The sequence below is a fragment of the Clavelina lepadiformis genome, chromosome 9 (genome assembly GCF_947623445.1).
Source record: "Clavelina lepadiformis chromosome 9, kaClaLepa1.1, whole genome shotgun sequence".
Classification (NCBI taxonomy): domain Eukaryota; kingdom Metazoa; phylum Chordata; class Ascidiacea; order Aplousobranchia; family Clavelinidae; genus Clavelina; species Clavelina lepadiformis.
The window spans coordinates 15,196,820-15,213,110 of NC_135248.1; the positions used below are offsets into that span (position 1 = coordinate 15,196,820).

The 16,291-nt window shown below is 38.9% G+C and overlaps 1 protein-coding gene and 1 long non-coding RNA gene across 3 annotated transcripts; one reads left to right on the forward strand and one right to left on the reverse strand.

Annotated features, from left to right (window-relative positions):
• The first annotated feature begins 1,361 nt into the window (after nucleotides 1–1,361).
• LOC143470103 (uncharacterized) lies at nucleotides 1,362–7,915 on the forward strand. Its single transcript, XR_013119296.1, has 4 exons — nucleotides 1,362–3,516; nucleotides 3,810–3,888; nucleotides 6,188–6,336; nucleotides 6,616–7,915. It is a non-coding gene; the product is annotated as an uncharacterized LOC143470103 (long non-coding RNA).
• Nucleotides 4,390–10,721, reverse strand: LOC143470070 (uncharacterized). 2 transcript variants are annotated; one of them, XM_076967955.1, is made up of 4 exons: nucleotides 9,786–10,721; nucleotides 9,600–9,704; nucleotides 6,177–6,324; nucleotides 4,390–5,802 (listed from the first exon to the last, which is right to left on the reverse strand). In XM_076967955.1, exons 1-4 carry the CDS (start codon nucleotides 10,435–10,437, stop codon nucleotides 4,554–4,556), a joined length of 2,154 nt encoding a protein of 717 aa, XP_076824070.1. In that variant the 5' UTR covers nucleotides 10,438–10,721; the 3' UTR covers nucleotides 4,390–4,553. The 2 variants fall into 2 exon arrangements, with proteins under 2 accessions (XP_076824070.1, XP_076824069.1); XM_076967954.1 differs by having other exon boundaries at nucleotides 9,600–10,720.
• Nucleotides 10,722–16,291: the final 5,570 nt, after the last annotated feature.

Below are 16,291 nucleotides of genomic sequence, written 5' to 3' on the forward strand. Positions count from 1 at the left end.
AATGGTTGGACGGATAAATGTCCAAGACTCCCCCAATAATAGTTTTGCATTTTATCTGATAACAACGAGTCCTTCCTGAAATCACATTTACTCAAGTCAACACTCATTAGCGTCCTTGTTTCGTTTATTCGTTGAAAGTCGTAATCGTAGGAAAGGAAATAAGACTATCTCGTATATCGCAGGAAAGAAGAATCGGGAAGAATCGCGCTTCATGACCGAATAAGTTTTACAGATTTACAACTTGGAAGCAATAGAAATAAAAAAAACAATAGACAGTGATGCTAGCGATTAATGTCTTGTCGCATTCAGCTTGGTTTCAGAGTAGGATTGCTTTTAAGTTCGGTCAATTAAATGTTCGGTAAACTGATTTTTATATTGCTCTTGGGCAAGGTCGATCCAGTACCCTACTTGTTAATTATACCGAAAAAGATTTTGTTTTAGTAACAAAAAACAAATTTAAACCTAAAGTTACATGAAAAATAATGAGTGTTTATGTTTAAGTTTAAGAAAATTGTAATCTATTATTTTACGATAAAAATCTTCATGCCAAAACGATTTATTGCGGTGCTTTCACAAGATGTTTATGACAACAAACTGCAACCTTTGTTTAGGGAAAACCCCAATTTTGTTACTCGGAGAAGTCTTCATTGTGTTTGTCAGTTTTTGATTTTACTGTGACTATTTCACAGCACGCCTAACTGCAGTATTTGGCCGTTTTCAGCAAGATCTTGGGTGCGCCAAACAACCAAAAATGACAAGATGGGGAGCGCAGAAATGTTCAGACGCAACATAAATCAGTCTGTGCTAAACTCTGCAGTTTAGGTTGTATGTGAGTCCTGCATCTTGCTGTTAAAAGTAGACGATTATATTAGGAGAAACGCTGAGCAAAAAATTGATATCAGTTATTTAACCTTTTATTTGAGCTAGATTTAGAATAAAAGCTTGACTTAGTTTAGGTTTAGGTCAGTATGTTATAAAATTTGCTTGGAATAAGTTAGGCTAACAAGAAATAGCTTCGAACGCACAATTTTTTCTGGTGAAATAGTGGCAGCCTTACCATAAATGGAATTGTTTGCTCCTATAAAACGTAATATATTCCAAAAAGAATTACTTGTTACAAAATATGAAGGGTTACATTTATTAGCCTAGACCGGGCTAATAAATCTAAAGTGTACACACTTTTAAATTTTCTCTCAGTAAAGTCGGTGGTAAATAATAAACAATACAATGCTCAACACTAAGCATGTCAGAACCATGTGATGGTGGTTCGATGTAAACGCGTTGTTTTTTAAGCTGATGACAATGGTCAACGAGGCTGGTAACCCATAGTGGAAAGTGTGGTATCTGCATGCACGAGATTCATCATCATGCACGCCCAACTTTTTCATCTTCACACCAATTTACAATAACTAAACAAATAACTTAGGCTACAATGCACGCAATCAATCGAGTTTTCGTTGAAAACTAGCGTACTTTCCAGTCGGGACTGATAAGATGATGAGAGACTTACACAGAGCAGTCCAGTTTTCATCATATGCTCATATCACTTGCTTCATTTTGCTGTTATTTTTACAACTTATTTAACCGATATATGCTTTGAAAATGAAGAATATTAAATAGTTGGAAGTCGTCATCTACAAATTTAGGATATTCTTAATACTTGACTTGCCTGTTAATCATTTGTGGCAAGTGTGCAATCATGTGTGACCAAAACAAAACTTTTAAACATGGGATTCCATGAAATTTCCTAACATTTGCAACAAACATAAAATGATTAGCAACTACAATTAAACACACATTTTGTAAATTTGCAAGATACAAATGCGGTTGGCTCTAAAAATGAGCCAGAATTAAAATATTTTTTAATTGTTAAAAACGCATGAGCATGAGTGCGTTCTTTTTCTGTATAGAAGAGCGAAAGCACGAGCAATGTTCTGTTTTCATTGATGAGTGTAAGTGCTACTCTTTTTTCAGGAGCAGATGCCCAGTTATGGTTGTTTCTGCAAAAAGAGACAAACGGGTAACTCTAAAAAAGAAGGATACTCGTGGTCCCACTCCTACTTGCGTCACTGTGTCACTCTCAATATTCTACTAAAAAAGAATGCCCTTTTCATGGTTTGACTATGACTAGAAAAACAATTTTTTTGCATGATTTACTAACACCTAGATCAGAGATTGAGAATTGAATTAATGAGAAGCGTCCTGAGACAAGTTTTGCAGTAAAACTAGACTATTTCTTAATATACATTTAAAATCTGTTGACAAATCTCAAACACATGTTCATGGATATCGATAAATGAAATGAGCGTTGTTGATGAAACCGTAAAATAAGCCTGAAAGAATCCCTTGCAATGTGCAGTAATCAGCTAAATAAAGGTTTCTAAACTTATTTGAAGAAAATATCATTTCACCATGATGGTTTAGTGGCAAGCACATTTTACGAATCTTGATCATGTTATTCATAATCATCTGGGTATATATTGTAAAACCACAATTAAATAATGATATGATATGAAAAAGCATGCAGGCATTTTAATTTATTGTACTGGCCATAACAGACACAAAATTAGATAAGCTCATTGTTTTCTGTAGCACAGTTTTGCAAGTTTATTTAATAACTATATGTCTTGTGTGAAAAACGATTTTTGCTAGCGCCAGGTTGTTTGCAGTGGAAATGAATATTTGGTGTTGAGGTTTTTATAACCTTGAAAATGTTACAATTTTATTGCAATAAAGGCAAGACCCACACAAAAATTTGCATTTACAAATAAGTTACTGCTCCATAGCCTGAAACTTGCTAACAGAAGTTAAGCTGAAGTTTTTCCTGTCAATAACTTAAAGTGAGCAACACTTTTTGAAAGAAAAATGGCCACAAATGTAATTTCGACGCAGTCTCGTAAACAAAATACACTGGTTGTGAGAGGTTTTGCATTGGGTCGAATGCTGCACCATGCATACGTAGAACCCGCATATCATGTGTGGTGTGTTTAAACATGAGTCATTATGCAATGATTTTTGAAACCATAAATTACACAGCAACTGATTTTTTGCTGAATTTTGTGAACTTGACTATGAATGCAGAGGTGGCTGATGCCAATAATTGTGGGTTGTTGATTGCTGGCAATAGTGGAAAGGTTTATGCTTTTTTGCTTTTGACTGAAATCAGTTGCATTATTATGGTTTTACTCCTTCATACTTAGTACACAAACCATGTCAATTAACACAAAAGGTCTATGCAGTCACATTTCTTGCTTATAACTTATTAACATAATGGAATAAACACAAAACACTGGGTCAATATTTAATCCGAAGTCATCTGCTTGATTTGATTCAATTCGCTGGTTGCTACAACTTTTTTCTGTTTTGTTGAACTCTTGCTTGTTATCCCAGGTTTATCCAGAACTGCGTTTTACCCAAACCAAAAGTGCTTTGTTTATTATGTTGATAGTGATGTCACAAAGAATGAAGATAGGGAGCCATTGAGAAAGAAGCTCGGTTTAGAAAGGACTTGGCAAGGTATCAGCCCAATATTTATAATAATTTTACTATAAACTAAATCTTGTGTATAAAATAATTTACTGATTGGCATCTGATAGTTTCATTAACTTTCTTATGACTATGAAAATTGGTAACAAACTTTAATCACATACTTCATACATTCAAACATTATCTGGCCTTGTTTGTGGGAATTATGTGATGTAGTTGCTGGCGTTGGCTGACAAAATGTGTAGGTGATGAATTCGTTATGTCTGTAATTTACAATAAAACATCTTGTTTCACAATTTTGTGTTTTTATGTGAAATACAAAGTTATCTCCACACATACTGGTGCAACAGCTGGGTCTTTGTCTAAGGAGGTTTTAATGGTGAATGGAGAGATCACACTCAGGTAGTTTTGAGTTTAAGATTAATTTCCATTCTGTGCATCTGCTTGCTTTCTACTTTTGCTCAGGCTGGTTTAAGTTAATGTGATAATGATATGATATGATATGATATGATAATGGGAAATGATGACGATCACTTTCAAATCAAGAGTTTGGACATTTAGACACAATCATTAAATGAAAAATTTGTACTAAACGCCTTCGAGATGTTTAGCTTTGTATTTAGGTAAGTTTCATTTCATATCATATCATGCTTATCTATCTGTGACCTCATTTAAACCCCACGCCTTTGATCTCATGATCTCACTATTTGCTCACAATTGATGGCATGGTTTTAGTTGCTGTATACCAGCACTTTGCAATTACCCATTTTTAACTCAGTCTGTTCAATCTGGTGTAGATGTATGATATTTGTAACTTGTGTGAGGAATTGATTATGTATGTGGTCTTACTAGCATTGAGGTCATCATAATCATTCATCAAACTAACTATTATATCATTGAGCCTTCAACTATACTTGTTTATTCGGTTTATTATTGAGTAGTTGACAACAGCATAAGAGATAGTTAATAGTTTTGGTGATCAACTAAGAAAAACGTGCGATAAATATAATTAAAATAATGAATAAACACAATAAAGGGTATACGCAAATACGGTAAGTGCTTTACGATCAGGAGTCTAAAATCCTCTGAGCGTTTCGCAGCAATCCTGTAGTTTGCTCAAGCCCAAACGCTCTACCATTCCTGTGCTGATTTTGGCGCCACATCATTTCATTAGCAAGTTCAGCGTCCGTCAGATGGCGTTGTGAGCTCATCATCTCAGACTGTGGAATTGTTGGGCTTATCTTGGCATAGATAGCGGAGACGGGCTGTTGATGCTGATCGGTGTTTTGTAAGTTTCCTGCCGCGTTTCTTGTATAACACCATCTCTGGTCGTAGTCGTAGTTCGTGGGGAATGTTTCGTGGAAAGTATTTCTTCTGATTATGCTGCAGCTACTTGTATAATTTGACGAGTCCTGGTTTGAAAATTCGTCGTAGGAAATTCTTCTTGTACCGTATTTTGCTTCAGGAGATAAGAATTCATTGTTTTCAGACATTTCCTCCCCAACAATGGCACCGTCTGGTAGATGCGAACGGATCGGTTCATGTTCACTAGAGGGAGCAAAGGAGTCGAACTGCGTGCAGATTGGAGAAGTTGTAAAGACCTGGCTTTCCTGCTGACTGTGTGTTGGCATCGAAAAGTTATCGCTCAAACTTCTTTTGGGTTGAATCTGATCAGAAAGTGCGGGAGGGAGCGTTGTTACTATCTTCGATGCAAGACGTGAATTTTCTGCACCCGGCACAGGATTGTATCCAGAAGGAGATCTTTTGCCGTTGGTTTGAAAGTAAGATGGCGGATGATTTGTATCTGTTGGCGGCGATTGGAGGGTTTTATCCCGGTACCCATTCATGCGTTTGGCCGATCTCGTAATGTTATGCGCGCCCGCTGATGTGCGACCATCCCAGGTTTGTTTGGAACGAAATTCATTGTTATCAGGCTCAGGATCTGCGGATAATATTGAACCTTCGGACACTCCGATTCTGGCCAGAGAAGTAATTTTATCCCGTTCTCCGCTTTTATGCTGAAAACTTTCTGAAACGGAATCGGAACACTGGCCCAGTCCTTCTGTTTCGCATTCGTTTAAGTCTTCTAAATCGGTTTTCCGCTTCTTGCATTTCTCCGCGTCTTTACAAGACGATGATTTAAAAAGATTCTTTTTATTTGTGCGAGTTTCGTCGCAGCTTTCGTCGCTTTCAACAAAGTTGTTGGAATTTTTTTCGTCGCTAGATGACGCGTCTGAGCTGTTCCTCTCCTTACTCGGCTGTTGCTGCTGCCGCTTTTCCTTCATGCGACGATTCTGAAACCAAACTTTCACCTGCCTGAAACAAAACCAAATCTTCTCATAATTCCACTTTAACTACCAACTTAAACCAAATTGAACTGTAGAACACCGGTAAGTCGACCACTCACGGTACCGTTGTCAAATAGTCGAGGGGTTAGTGTTATGCGTTAGTGATGCGTTATGTGTTAGTGTTAGTGAAATAGTGTATAGTATAGTGTAAATAAATAGTGAAATGCGTTAGTGAAATAGAATGCCGTGCATTGTAATAAAGTAGAAGGCGTTCCAGACAGTATGTTATGTGACTGTGGTACCGGGGTGGTTGGTAACTGGGGTTCTACTTTGCAAATATGTTTCACAGTTAATGTCGGTATCGTGGCAGTGAAATAACCCAAGTCAAAAACAAATTATTACCGTTCTGTTAGGTCAAGTAAGTTGGCAATTTCGATCCTTCGCGGCCTGCAAAGATACTTGTTGTAGTGGAATTCCTTCTCCAGCTCCAGCAGCTGCGTGTTGGTGTAGGCTGTTCTTAATCGTCTTGACGTTGGTCTCACTTGCTGGCCTGTAGCACGAGGTAAAACAATGATTATTATAAAATGTTCTTCGATACTGGCGCTAAAGCATGACACGGTGTTAAATGGTATAAGAAAACTGGCGTTACCACGTTCAAGGAACCATCATACGAGCATATGGTTAACACACAATCCATTGCAACATAATTTTATTGAAGACTATTTGTCAAATTTTGCTGATAGTCGTCTCTTAAACCCTTTTACAATACCTTGGAATAAATGTCAAGCTAAACCCAAAGGGGGTCAGTATTGTGGTTGAAGTTTTGAATTCTATTATTCAGGTTAAACCAGTTGTGTTGGGCGCGGCATTTTCTTTCGGACGTCATCCTACGTTGTGCTTTCGTCATGCTAGCATCAATCGTTGTGCAAATTATTTGCCACCACTGATTTGCCGCTTTTTGCTGTTCCCAATCTGCTTCAACGCTTCAATGTGGTCGATTCAAGCAACGGACATTTTAACTCGGGATATTTCAACTTAAGGACTATTCAAACCTCAGACGTTGATTGGGTCGTCCTGGGTTTTGTCGTCATAGGTTTGGAACGACCTGTAAACCTTTTCAATAAGATTATATGAAGATATGTTATATAACATCTGTGTTTCGTCCACACTTGGAACAAGTCTTCAAGTTTCAATTTTGTGGTCTGGGTCTCATGGTTCAGCCCCCTAAACGCCATTTTAATCTCATCTTAATAAGGTTAATTTCTTTGTCTGCGAGATTATGCCGAGAAAAGTTCACTTGTAACAGCGGTACAGGGCGATGCGGATTCCGGCGTATAAAACATTTCTCTCTGGGGTTTGACTTGCTCATGGTGATTGAATAAACAATGGAATCCAATCCGGTTTATCCGATTAAACGGGGCTTAATCCGAGCTAATCCGGAGAGCTGTAATGTTACCGCCGCTTCTCTTTCGACCACGCGACCGCAGCATGCACTAAACCCCTCACAATGTTTGTTTAACAGCCTAACCAGCTTGTTCGAGTTGAACGGTAGCGACATAATTTCTGTGTTTTTCTTTGTCGAAGGAGTGTTGGTGCCGTGTCCGCAAACACATTGTTTAATGGCGCAATGCGGATTATGTGGTATTTTGATCAAGGTTCGTTCGCTTTAATGCGACCCACAGTGAATATTAACAACTACAGCAGATATGAGCGTTGTAAGTCCACACTTTGCGCTTTTGTTGGTTGCTTCACAGCTTTTTGTCAGAAAGCAAAATACTGATCTATATTGTTGTGATTGGGTTAACCATTCAATTGAAGATGAGCGTCATAAATATTGCCATTCACACGTCATTATCATATTCTCTTTTGTTCAAATATATCTAAACAATCGCTTTGTCGCCGTCTGAGCTAAAATGAAGGTATTGGTGTCATTGCCTGAGTCGTTGTCCAGGCATTTTGCGCAAAAAACTTGCAGAAAATGAAATACTTGTTGAATTTAAACCCTTATTATTGCAACACATCTAATGTTGTATTCAATGATTCAATGACAATAATTTCAATTTTGTAGTGTTTTATTCCATGTCGCTTTCAGCAAAGTCGTCAGCTGTGACCTTTAGCACGGGATTGGATTAATCGATGTTAACTCGTGTTTGAATAAATTTTTGGCGGTCGTGACCGAAAGGTTTTTACATTCCGTTTAAAAGAATATCACCCAGTTTCATTCTACGTTGCTGGAGTTGGTTCCAACGCAAGACCGTAGCGGCGCATATAACGTTAATTCAGTAAAATTTTCAAGTGGCGCAAACAAGGTGCAAAGTCAGTGAAGCGTCCCGTCAGTTTGTTACTCAGAGGGAAGCATTTTGCACTCGGGCACAATATATTTAAAACCTCTAAAAACTACACAAAAAGTTTCATATTATTGAGATTCGAAGTGAAGGTAACGGCGAATTGGTCTCATCACGTGCGCTAGAAGACTAAGAGGGCGGTGTCTAACATTTCCATCGTCTGCAATTTTCAACAAAAACCTAGTCGTGATATTAACTACAGGTATCTTCAATACGTGCATTGATGTCAGTATAACAATGAACTTTACCCCAACGTCGCTTATAACGTAAAGCGAGCCTTGCATAAGGTCATCTTGAGTTGAGGAAAATTCTGATCAAGCGCGCTCTTGTTTTAATTTGAGCGGAAGCGCCCATCTAGAGCGGACTTCCCATTACTTCGATTTCACGGTTATAAATTTTAAAGAAATTACGATTTAATCTGCCTGGAAATATTTGCCGGTGCCAGGCAAGGACTTGGTACGATCTTGTCCAATCTTAATATACTTTAATACACTTTTTTAGGGTGTACTCAGCCTGGCTTCCAGGAAATAATCATCAACTTGAAGGTTTATGTGCTGAGACATCCGAAGCAAATTTTGTTGTTTTATGCTGCACCAACATTCAATGAACGCCACGCGTGAAGCAATTAACGCGTTCCTTTTGTCATTCAAAGATTCCGGTTTGTTCCTAACCATTCTACACTCGTCAGCATTCTGGAAATCATTCCATCGACAATTGTCATGGCCTAATACCGTGACCATAGGTGGCTTTAAAACGGTTATATTGGTCTGTGAGCAAGCCACTTTGTTACCACGCAATGAGACCTTTTTGCGCAAAAGTAAACAAGCTTGACAGGTAAAGATTTGAATGATTGATGGGGCTTCGCACGTTCAAAGAATTACCCACCTTTCCCCCCCATTTCTACATGACATGGCGACGACTTTTTAAAATGCATTGAAATACAAAACCAGCGACTGTCAGCGAGGAAAAAACAAGCTGCAGAAGCTTTTTGTCCACATTATTGCCAACATGTTTTAGAGTTTGCTGAAGTAGCGATGAATTGTTTGATTTAAGAAGCATGTACGGACGAAGAGTGGTTGTGATAACCAGCACTTGGACTACATCTCCCTTCTGTATTGCTTATGCCAACAACTACAAGTGGGCTTGGTGAAGTCTAGTTTTTAAAGATAATCTCCAAGTTTTATCTTTTTGACATAAAAGCAAAGATATGTTGAAAGTAATGACCGATAAACAGCAACTTGACTCTTTATCTGATTGTCGCTCTAACAACTATTACATTTCTTCAACGACAACCATGTCAAGCAATCAATCAAATTTTGCAAACATTCTCAAAACATTTGATAACATGTTAACTTGCTTGTGGCAATCAACCCACTATAAAAAATTTAGGAAACGTTTTTAACATAATAGTAAGTTTTTTATGTGTGTGAAAGTACACTTATTAGGTAATTATGACGTGTAATGATATATTTGTACTCACGTTTTACATCGGACGATTTTTTCGTCATTTTTTTCTCGCTCATCCAAGGATAGTTGTGAAAATCCTGGCCAGGTTGTTGGTAGTGGCAAGTGTTGTGGGGAAACACTGTTGATGGGTTAACATTGAGGTTATGGGGAAGTGTTGCACCCTGTGGTGCTGGGAAACACGAGGCAGTACGTAGCTTACCCTGCTCTTTATGGGGGCGCCCGAACCCTATATTTTGTGGGTAAAGGTGTACGCTGTATGGGTACTCTCCACTGTAGCACGAATTGTATGAATCTGAAATATGTCCCTCCATTCCCTTATACGGGCTGTTCACATCATATCCGCTGGCGACGAAGTTTTCTTCAGTTTTATGTGCGTAGCTTCCGGTCCACGTACTGCCGCTGTAAAAGCCTTCACCGCTCTCATATCTTGCGTCGATGCTGGCACTTACCCCGGAAGAAATTAATGATATCGGCGGGTTTGTGAAAGTTAGTTTCGGGGGCAGTGGAGACGTTACTCCCGGTGGGGTAGAAAATTTGTTTGCCGGTAGTTTTACCGTAATAGAACTTTGCAGTTGCAATGCATTGTTGGCAGCTTCCATGCCATGTTCTTGGCTTGTTTTCGCTTGAAAATGGAAAGTATCTTTCGGCGCGACGAGAGAGTTTATTGACGATTTCCTGCAAACATCTCTCGCCATATTTCGACTTGGAATAGAGTTGAAGCATTCGGCCAATGAAGGCTGCGAGTTAATGAAGCCACTTTCGCGAAAGGTCATTGCCGGCTTGCTTGCTTCTAACGAGTCACTTAGTACGTTACAACAAGAGCCTGTCAGATTTGACGACTTAATATGCATACGGCAGCGGTGGAAGCAAGTGTGCTACTATATAGTTTACAACCTGTACGTGTGGAGAAATGGTTGGTGGAGACGATAAAGCAACGATGCTTGTTAACTCATCAATCAGATTGTCAAATTCCTTCTACGTTGCCGCCATTTTGTTTCGGAGCACTTTGACGTTGAAATAAGATCAGTCGCTTTTGCGCTCCACGTTTGAAGCAGTTCTCATTCTAAATTACTTTCAACTAACAAGCATTATTACTCAACTTACCACCTGTATGACTACAACCACATGTTTCAGTTAAAAAATTTCCTGTTCATATCTGCCTTTGCCATCATTGCATATGCAAATGTTGAAAACAACGCGTAGACAAGATGTCATACGATCCCTAACTTTAAACAACATTTCATCTTTCAAGTTTAAAATGCTGGAAATGTTTCAGTAACCAACTTCACTTGCACGAAAGACAGCAGGCGTAGATCGTGTCTACTCTCAGCTGTCTGCGCTCACGGTATCGTCGCCTTTGTTGTGTTGTTGACGTAACTAATGAGCCGCTGTCTTTCTCATGCAGCCGCGCTTTGAGCGTTTTTAAAGCAAACAAGTAAGTTGTTGGCTATGTGGGGATGACTTGAGGTTCTGATACTGTTTAATGTAGAAGACACAGAACGACACTTCGGTATGAAGTAAATTGCGGGGATCTTCCACACATTTATCCGAAAAATTTCCGCACTCGTAACAATGATAACAAAATTACAGGGAAAATTTTAAGGGGACAAGTCGCGCGATAAAAAATGTGAAAATTCTGTCAATTTTACAAATTTCACCGCATTTTTTGGGTTTACCCTTGTTCGTTGGTTTGTCGTTGATTCAACTCAAAGATCACCGGGTTGTGACGTAACTTCTGTTTAACGCTGCTCTTAACTTCGCCAAGTTTGGTCAACGACGTCTAGAAACTTCTACCGTACAACTGCTCTGTGGTCTCAAAGTTTTATGCTCTGCCCACGACAAAGCTGATTATGCTTAACTATGCAATATCTGTTTGCAATCAGCGGCGATGCTGTCCCAGAAGACCTAGTTACCAATTCTCTAACCCGAGTTGGTCTAATTATTACGCCAAGTACCAGACATATGTTTTAATATAAGCAGGTTCTGTTGTTATTTTCCGAATAGACGATGTTGTTTTCTGCTTATTTATGACGCATTTGCGCTTCCGAGATAAGATATTTACAAGAAAGAAGAAAGCTTTCCCGGTAATTCTTCGTGAGTTACACTTTTGCATGCAAATTGAAACCCGTATAAAAGCTCATAAATCAATCAATCACGTCAGATGTGTCGCAAATAGTTGGCATGACTGCATTCAACCTGTCAGACATCATCAAATGCCGAACAATGTTTCAGCTAAACCTCGAATCAGACGCCAGGTCATTGAAGTGGTGAGAAACTGCTAGAGCGGTGCCTGCCAATTCTGTCTTGTTGCAATCCATCATTAGACTAGACACCTCGCTCGACCAAACTCGTCTGATCGAGGCAAGCGCGATGCATTGTCGCGCGGGTCATGTCGGAAAAAACGTTCTCGCTTTGTTTCAAAATTGTTAAGGGTTTAGAGCTCGGTTGGTCTCGAATTATTGCCGGATTTTGCGATTTTTTATCGTCCGTTTAACGTTTAAGTAATCGATCAAAGCGATTGAACTCTGTAAGGACAAAACGTATTTAGTGCGAAGTGTTGCACATTTCAATGCTCATTGTTTATTGCGTCAATTGTCTTTAACTTACAACATTGGACTTAAAGTTACTTCAATGACGTCATAACTTTTGGCGCGCTTTCAATAATAAATCTACATTTCTGGAAATGTTTTCAAGTTATGAAAACATCAACGGCTTCCTGGACTTCCTCGCGTACTCTGCGACCAACTTATTATTATTTGCTTCATCTTAGCTGAGTTATTGCGCATTCTATTGCATATTTCATAACTAAAATCTTCCATTCTATAGTAGTTGACGACCGGACATGTAGGATAATATACTCAATAAACGCAGTTGTAATTCACGAACCTTCCAACTCATTTATTTAACGTGGTTCTTACAAATATCGCCTCTAAACAGCATCATCAGTGTCTTCATCAAGTATGCATGCGGATATACATATATATGCAGTTATGTTACGGATATGCTGTGTTATGTCGGTTTGTTGGCGTTTTTCGTCGATGATGGCTTCTTAAATCTTCCTTATATTATTTTCCTCAACGTTGTCCCCATAAATCATAATTTACCGGGTTCTTTGTGGCGAGCAGCTGCCGAAATCGTAAACTTCTCGTCTTGACTGAATTTTCGTTGACTCAGACCACATGAAGACCTTATTATGATATCATATGCGCAGGGTCTGTATGCCATTGTGACAGAATAAAGGCCGTTTGATTAATAAGGGGGATGCGTGCCGGTGGATCGTCGCTTCATTTAACAAATATATCTTTTCTTATATTTACCCGATATAAGATTACAGCATTTACAAGTCGTGCCCCAGTTTAAAAATGCGAAAGAGAACCCAAAGAGGAACGATTTGAAAGCGTAACTAATGCGAATCAGGGCGGTTTGTTATGACATAAACTCCGTTGAATATGTTTGGAAATATAATGGCACTTTGATGCTTTCATCTCGGGCCATTGTGCCCTCCGGCGTCAACATGGTCACGTTTGCCAACAAACTTTAATTTTCTCTCATATTTTCAGGGTTTATCGCTCATTTTAGTCATTCGTCGATATCAAGTTAATTTTTGCCTTTTTGTAAAATTTCGTCTTATACGATCAACACTTTCTTCGCAAAACGAATGAATGAAAATAAAAAGTTTTTGACTAATATTTTACAAGGTCGATTTTAATTAAGAATTAAAATAACCGTGGCCAAAAATCGTGTATTATTGTGTAGATTATGCCAATAATTGTAATAAATAGATTTGCTTTGACCTTTAACCATCTCCACGTTTGGTTGCATTTGCATTGCATTTGGTTAGCAGCTTCGGCAGTGTTTCCAATTAAAATTTGTTAAATTTTTTTGTCCATTTTATAACGTAGTATTTCTTGTTATTAACATTATATAAATTTTGTTTGAAACATAAAGATGATATCCATCTGTGGATATCCAGCAAAGGTGTTGCGTCTCCTCCGATCTATTACGTACTATGCGCTGCTTTCGTACGAAGCCAGATACAAATATGGTTTGATTGCGTGAAAACCTAATTGGTATCTTGGTTGTCTTTCTGTGAAATTCAACCGGTAGCTGCCAGCGAAGAGACGGCAGACATGGGCGAGCCTGGACCTTAATAAGTCAAATAATCTCACTTCGTGCCTCGATATTCTTCTCTGCGTCGCACGTTTTATTGCGTGTTGGCCCAGCTTTTGCTCCGCGCCTCCTATGTTGTTATGATTGAAACGTGTTCAGGTTTTGTGACGCATTTTTTTTCAATCCATATCATAACAAGTTAAACATTTTCTGCGTTTTCGACCGCTTTTGGAGGTTTTATATTTTTTGCGGTTTTTCAAAAACGATTTTGGGTTCCACTTTGTCGAGAATCGTTGAGAATTTTTCACGTAATAAGAGTTATCTTGGTTATATGATGTCCGTAAACAGGGCCGGATTTAGACCATGAGAGGCCCTAGGCTATTCCATTTGTGAGGTCCCTTATTTTTTTTTTGAAGTCAGATTCGACTGTGTGTGCAAAGCAACCAATGTTCCTAAAAAAAACAAAAAAAACAAGACACTATTTGCATGTTCTTAATTTTGGGATGTCTTTGGTACAAAATGGTATACCAAAGGTGTCAAAATGCCCAAAAGACGAACCCCTGCCCTAAAAATAAGTCGTAAGGTTCTCCAAAGCAATTAAAGCGGCATCAATCCCAAACTTCGAAATTGAATTTCGAGGCCCCTGGACTTTGAGGCCCTTGGCTTCAGACTGCGAAGCCTATTGGTAAATCCGGCACTGTCCGTAAATCATCACAAACCTAAGACGTAATTAAGAAGTCTATGTTGTGAAGTCTTCAATATTTTCCTTGTTTTTATGGATTTTCGTGAAATGTGATGTGAATGATGAATTTGAAATGTGTGAAATGTGAAATCATTTCAGCAAAGTTGATTTTGTTTTAACTTTGCCTAGTTTTTATTTTAGAATCAACACGATCAATCTGGTGACAAGACAACGAAGACAGCTCCTGGAAAAATCAACACATTTACTCAGCTTCAAACTACTCCGTCAGAACAACTTTCACTTTTCTGGCTGGCAACACTGGTCCCACTCATCCTGATGCATTTGAATGTTTGTGCGATTTGTTTGTGGCCATACATTGCACTTAATACGCTTTACACGATAGTGTATGATGACAATCATTGAGTTAATGATTTACTGACTCATGGCAAACGTCACAAATAACTACTATTAACCTCGAAAGTTGCGCATAGGTTGACCTCCTTGTACTGGAGAACAAAGAATGATCAACACCCGCCACCCTGCTCTGGTGCGCCATCTACATACACTGCTTCTCTTCCACTTAAACGTTTTTTATTATTCTGCTTTTCTTAATTGAACTTTTTTTCTGATTTTTTACAACGTCTCACCTAAAGATCGTGCTGCATGACGCCCACTAGCGTCGGTTGTCTTCTCACAAATGGAGAGTGGCAAACACTGCGGCTTGTGAATGCGCCGCGGAGGAGTTAACCGCAGACCTTGTTATATCTGTTCCATTTACCCAAGCTCACTCATTTCGCCACCTATACTGTACCTAGGTGTAGGACCACTGGCTGACGACTCTATTCAGTGTCTGCTCGAATCCTGTTTCCATGAGGTCGGCGATCTTAAGAATCAAAGTAAACGATATTGAATTAAGTGCAGTTGATCATTTATCCATGCCGGCTTGGTTTATCTAAGGCCGTTTACTCATGGAAATAGGAAAATTGTCGTTAAAAATCGGTCCCATTTGTCTCGTGATGAGCTTTCAATGCGGTGGTGTGGTTATAGCTTATAATGAATGTTTGAAAAAAGTTAATTACGCTTTGTCATGTGCAGTATGCGTGCATACAGTTTACTTTTGAGTCTAGCTCAGTGCTCTTTTTCTGTGGTTCTTCTTTCACTATTTTCTAAGAACTTTGTATTCCCCAAAGCCCAGTGCCCTTCAACCTTTTTTATGGTACTTTCACCTTCTATACCTTTCACCATTTTTTAATAACTTTGTATACCACAAAAATAGCGATGCTTACTTGTGCACAGGAAGTAAAACAAACTAAAAACTAGGTGGTTAGTGAGTATATAAGTCTTATGCTGGGTGCAGACAATTTAGCTTGCAAAAGTTGATTTAGTGGCTTGCTTGTCCTTGCACAGTTTCGGCAATTTGGACATTACGTGTTGTTAGGTCTTTCTCAATTCCTCCTCGCATCAAAGAATCAACGTCTACCAATCGTATATTTAACACTACCAGTCGTGTACGCTCTGTGTGAGCTCGTAGTAAACCATGTTATTGGAAGTTACTTCAGTTTATTACAGACGAGTGATAGTAGCACAACAGTAGGTTCGGTGAAAAGTTTTCAAACTGTGCTGAATCGTAATAAAGATGCCGATATACTGTTACAGTTGTGACTTCCACGGACCTGAGCTGTATACCCTTCGTACACCATTCCTCGGTTGTATACCCTACGTTTGATCCGGTATACTGTTGGGATACAGTATGCCCGGTTGAAGAGCACTTGTCTAGACTGTAGAGAATCACGATAAGACAACACAACTTAGGTTGTAACGCCGTGTGGAGCAAACTACCATGCAGATGGGTAAAAAAGTGTTTCGTGGACAAACTTGTTTAAGGGCCACTTGCTATGCTATTTGCTCTCTAC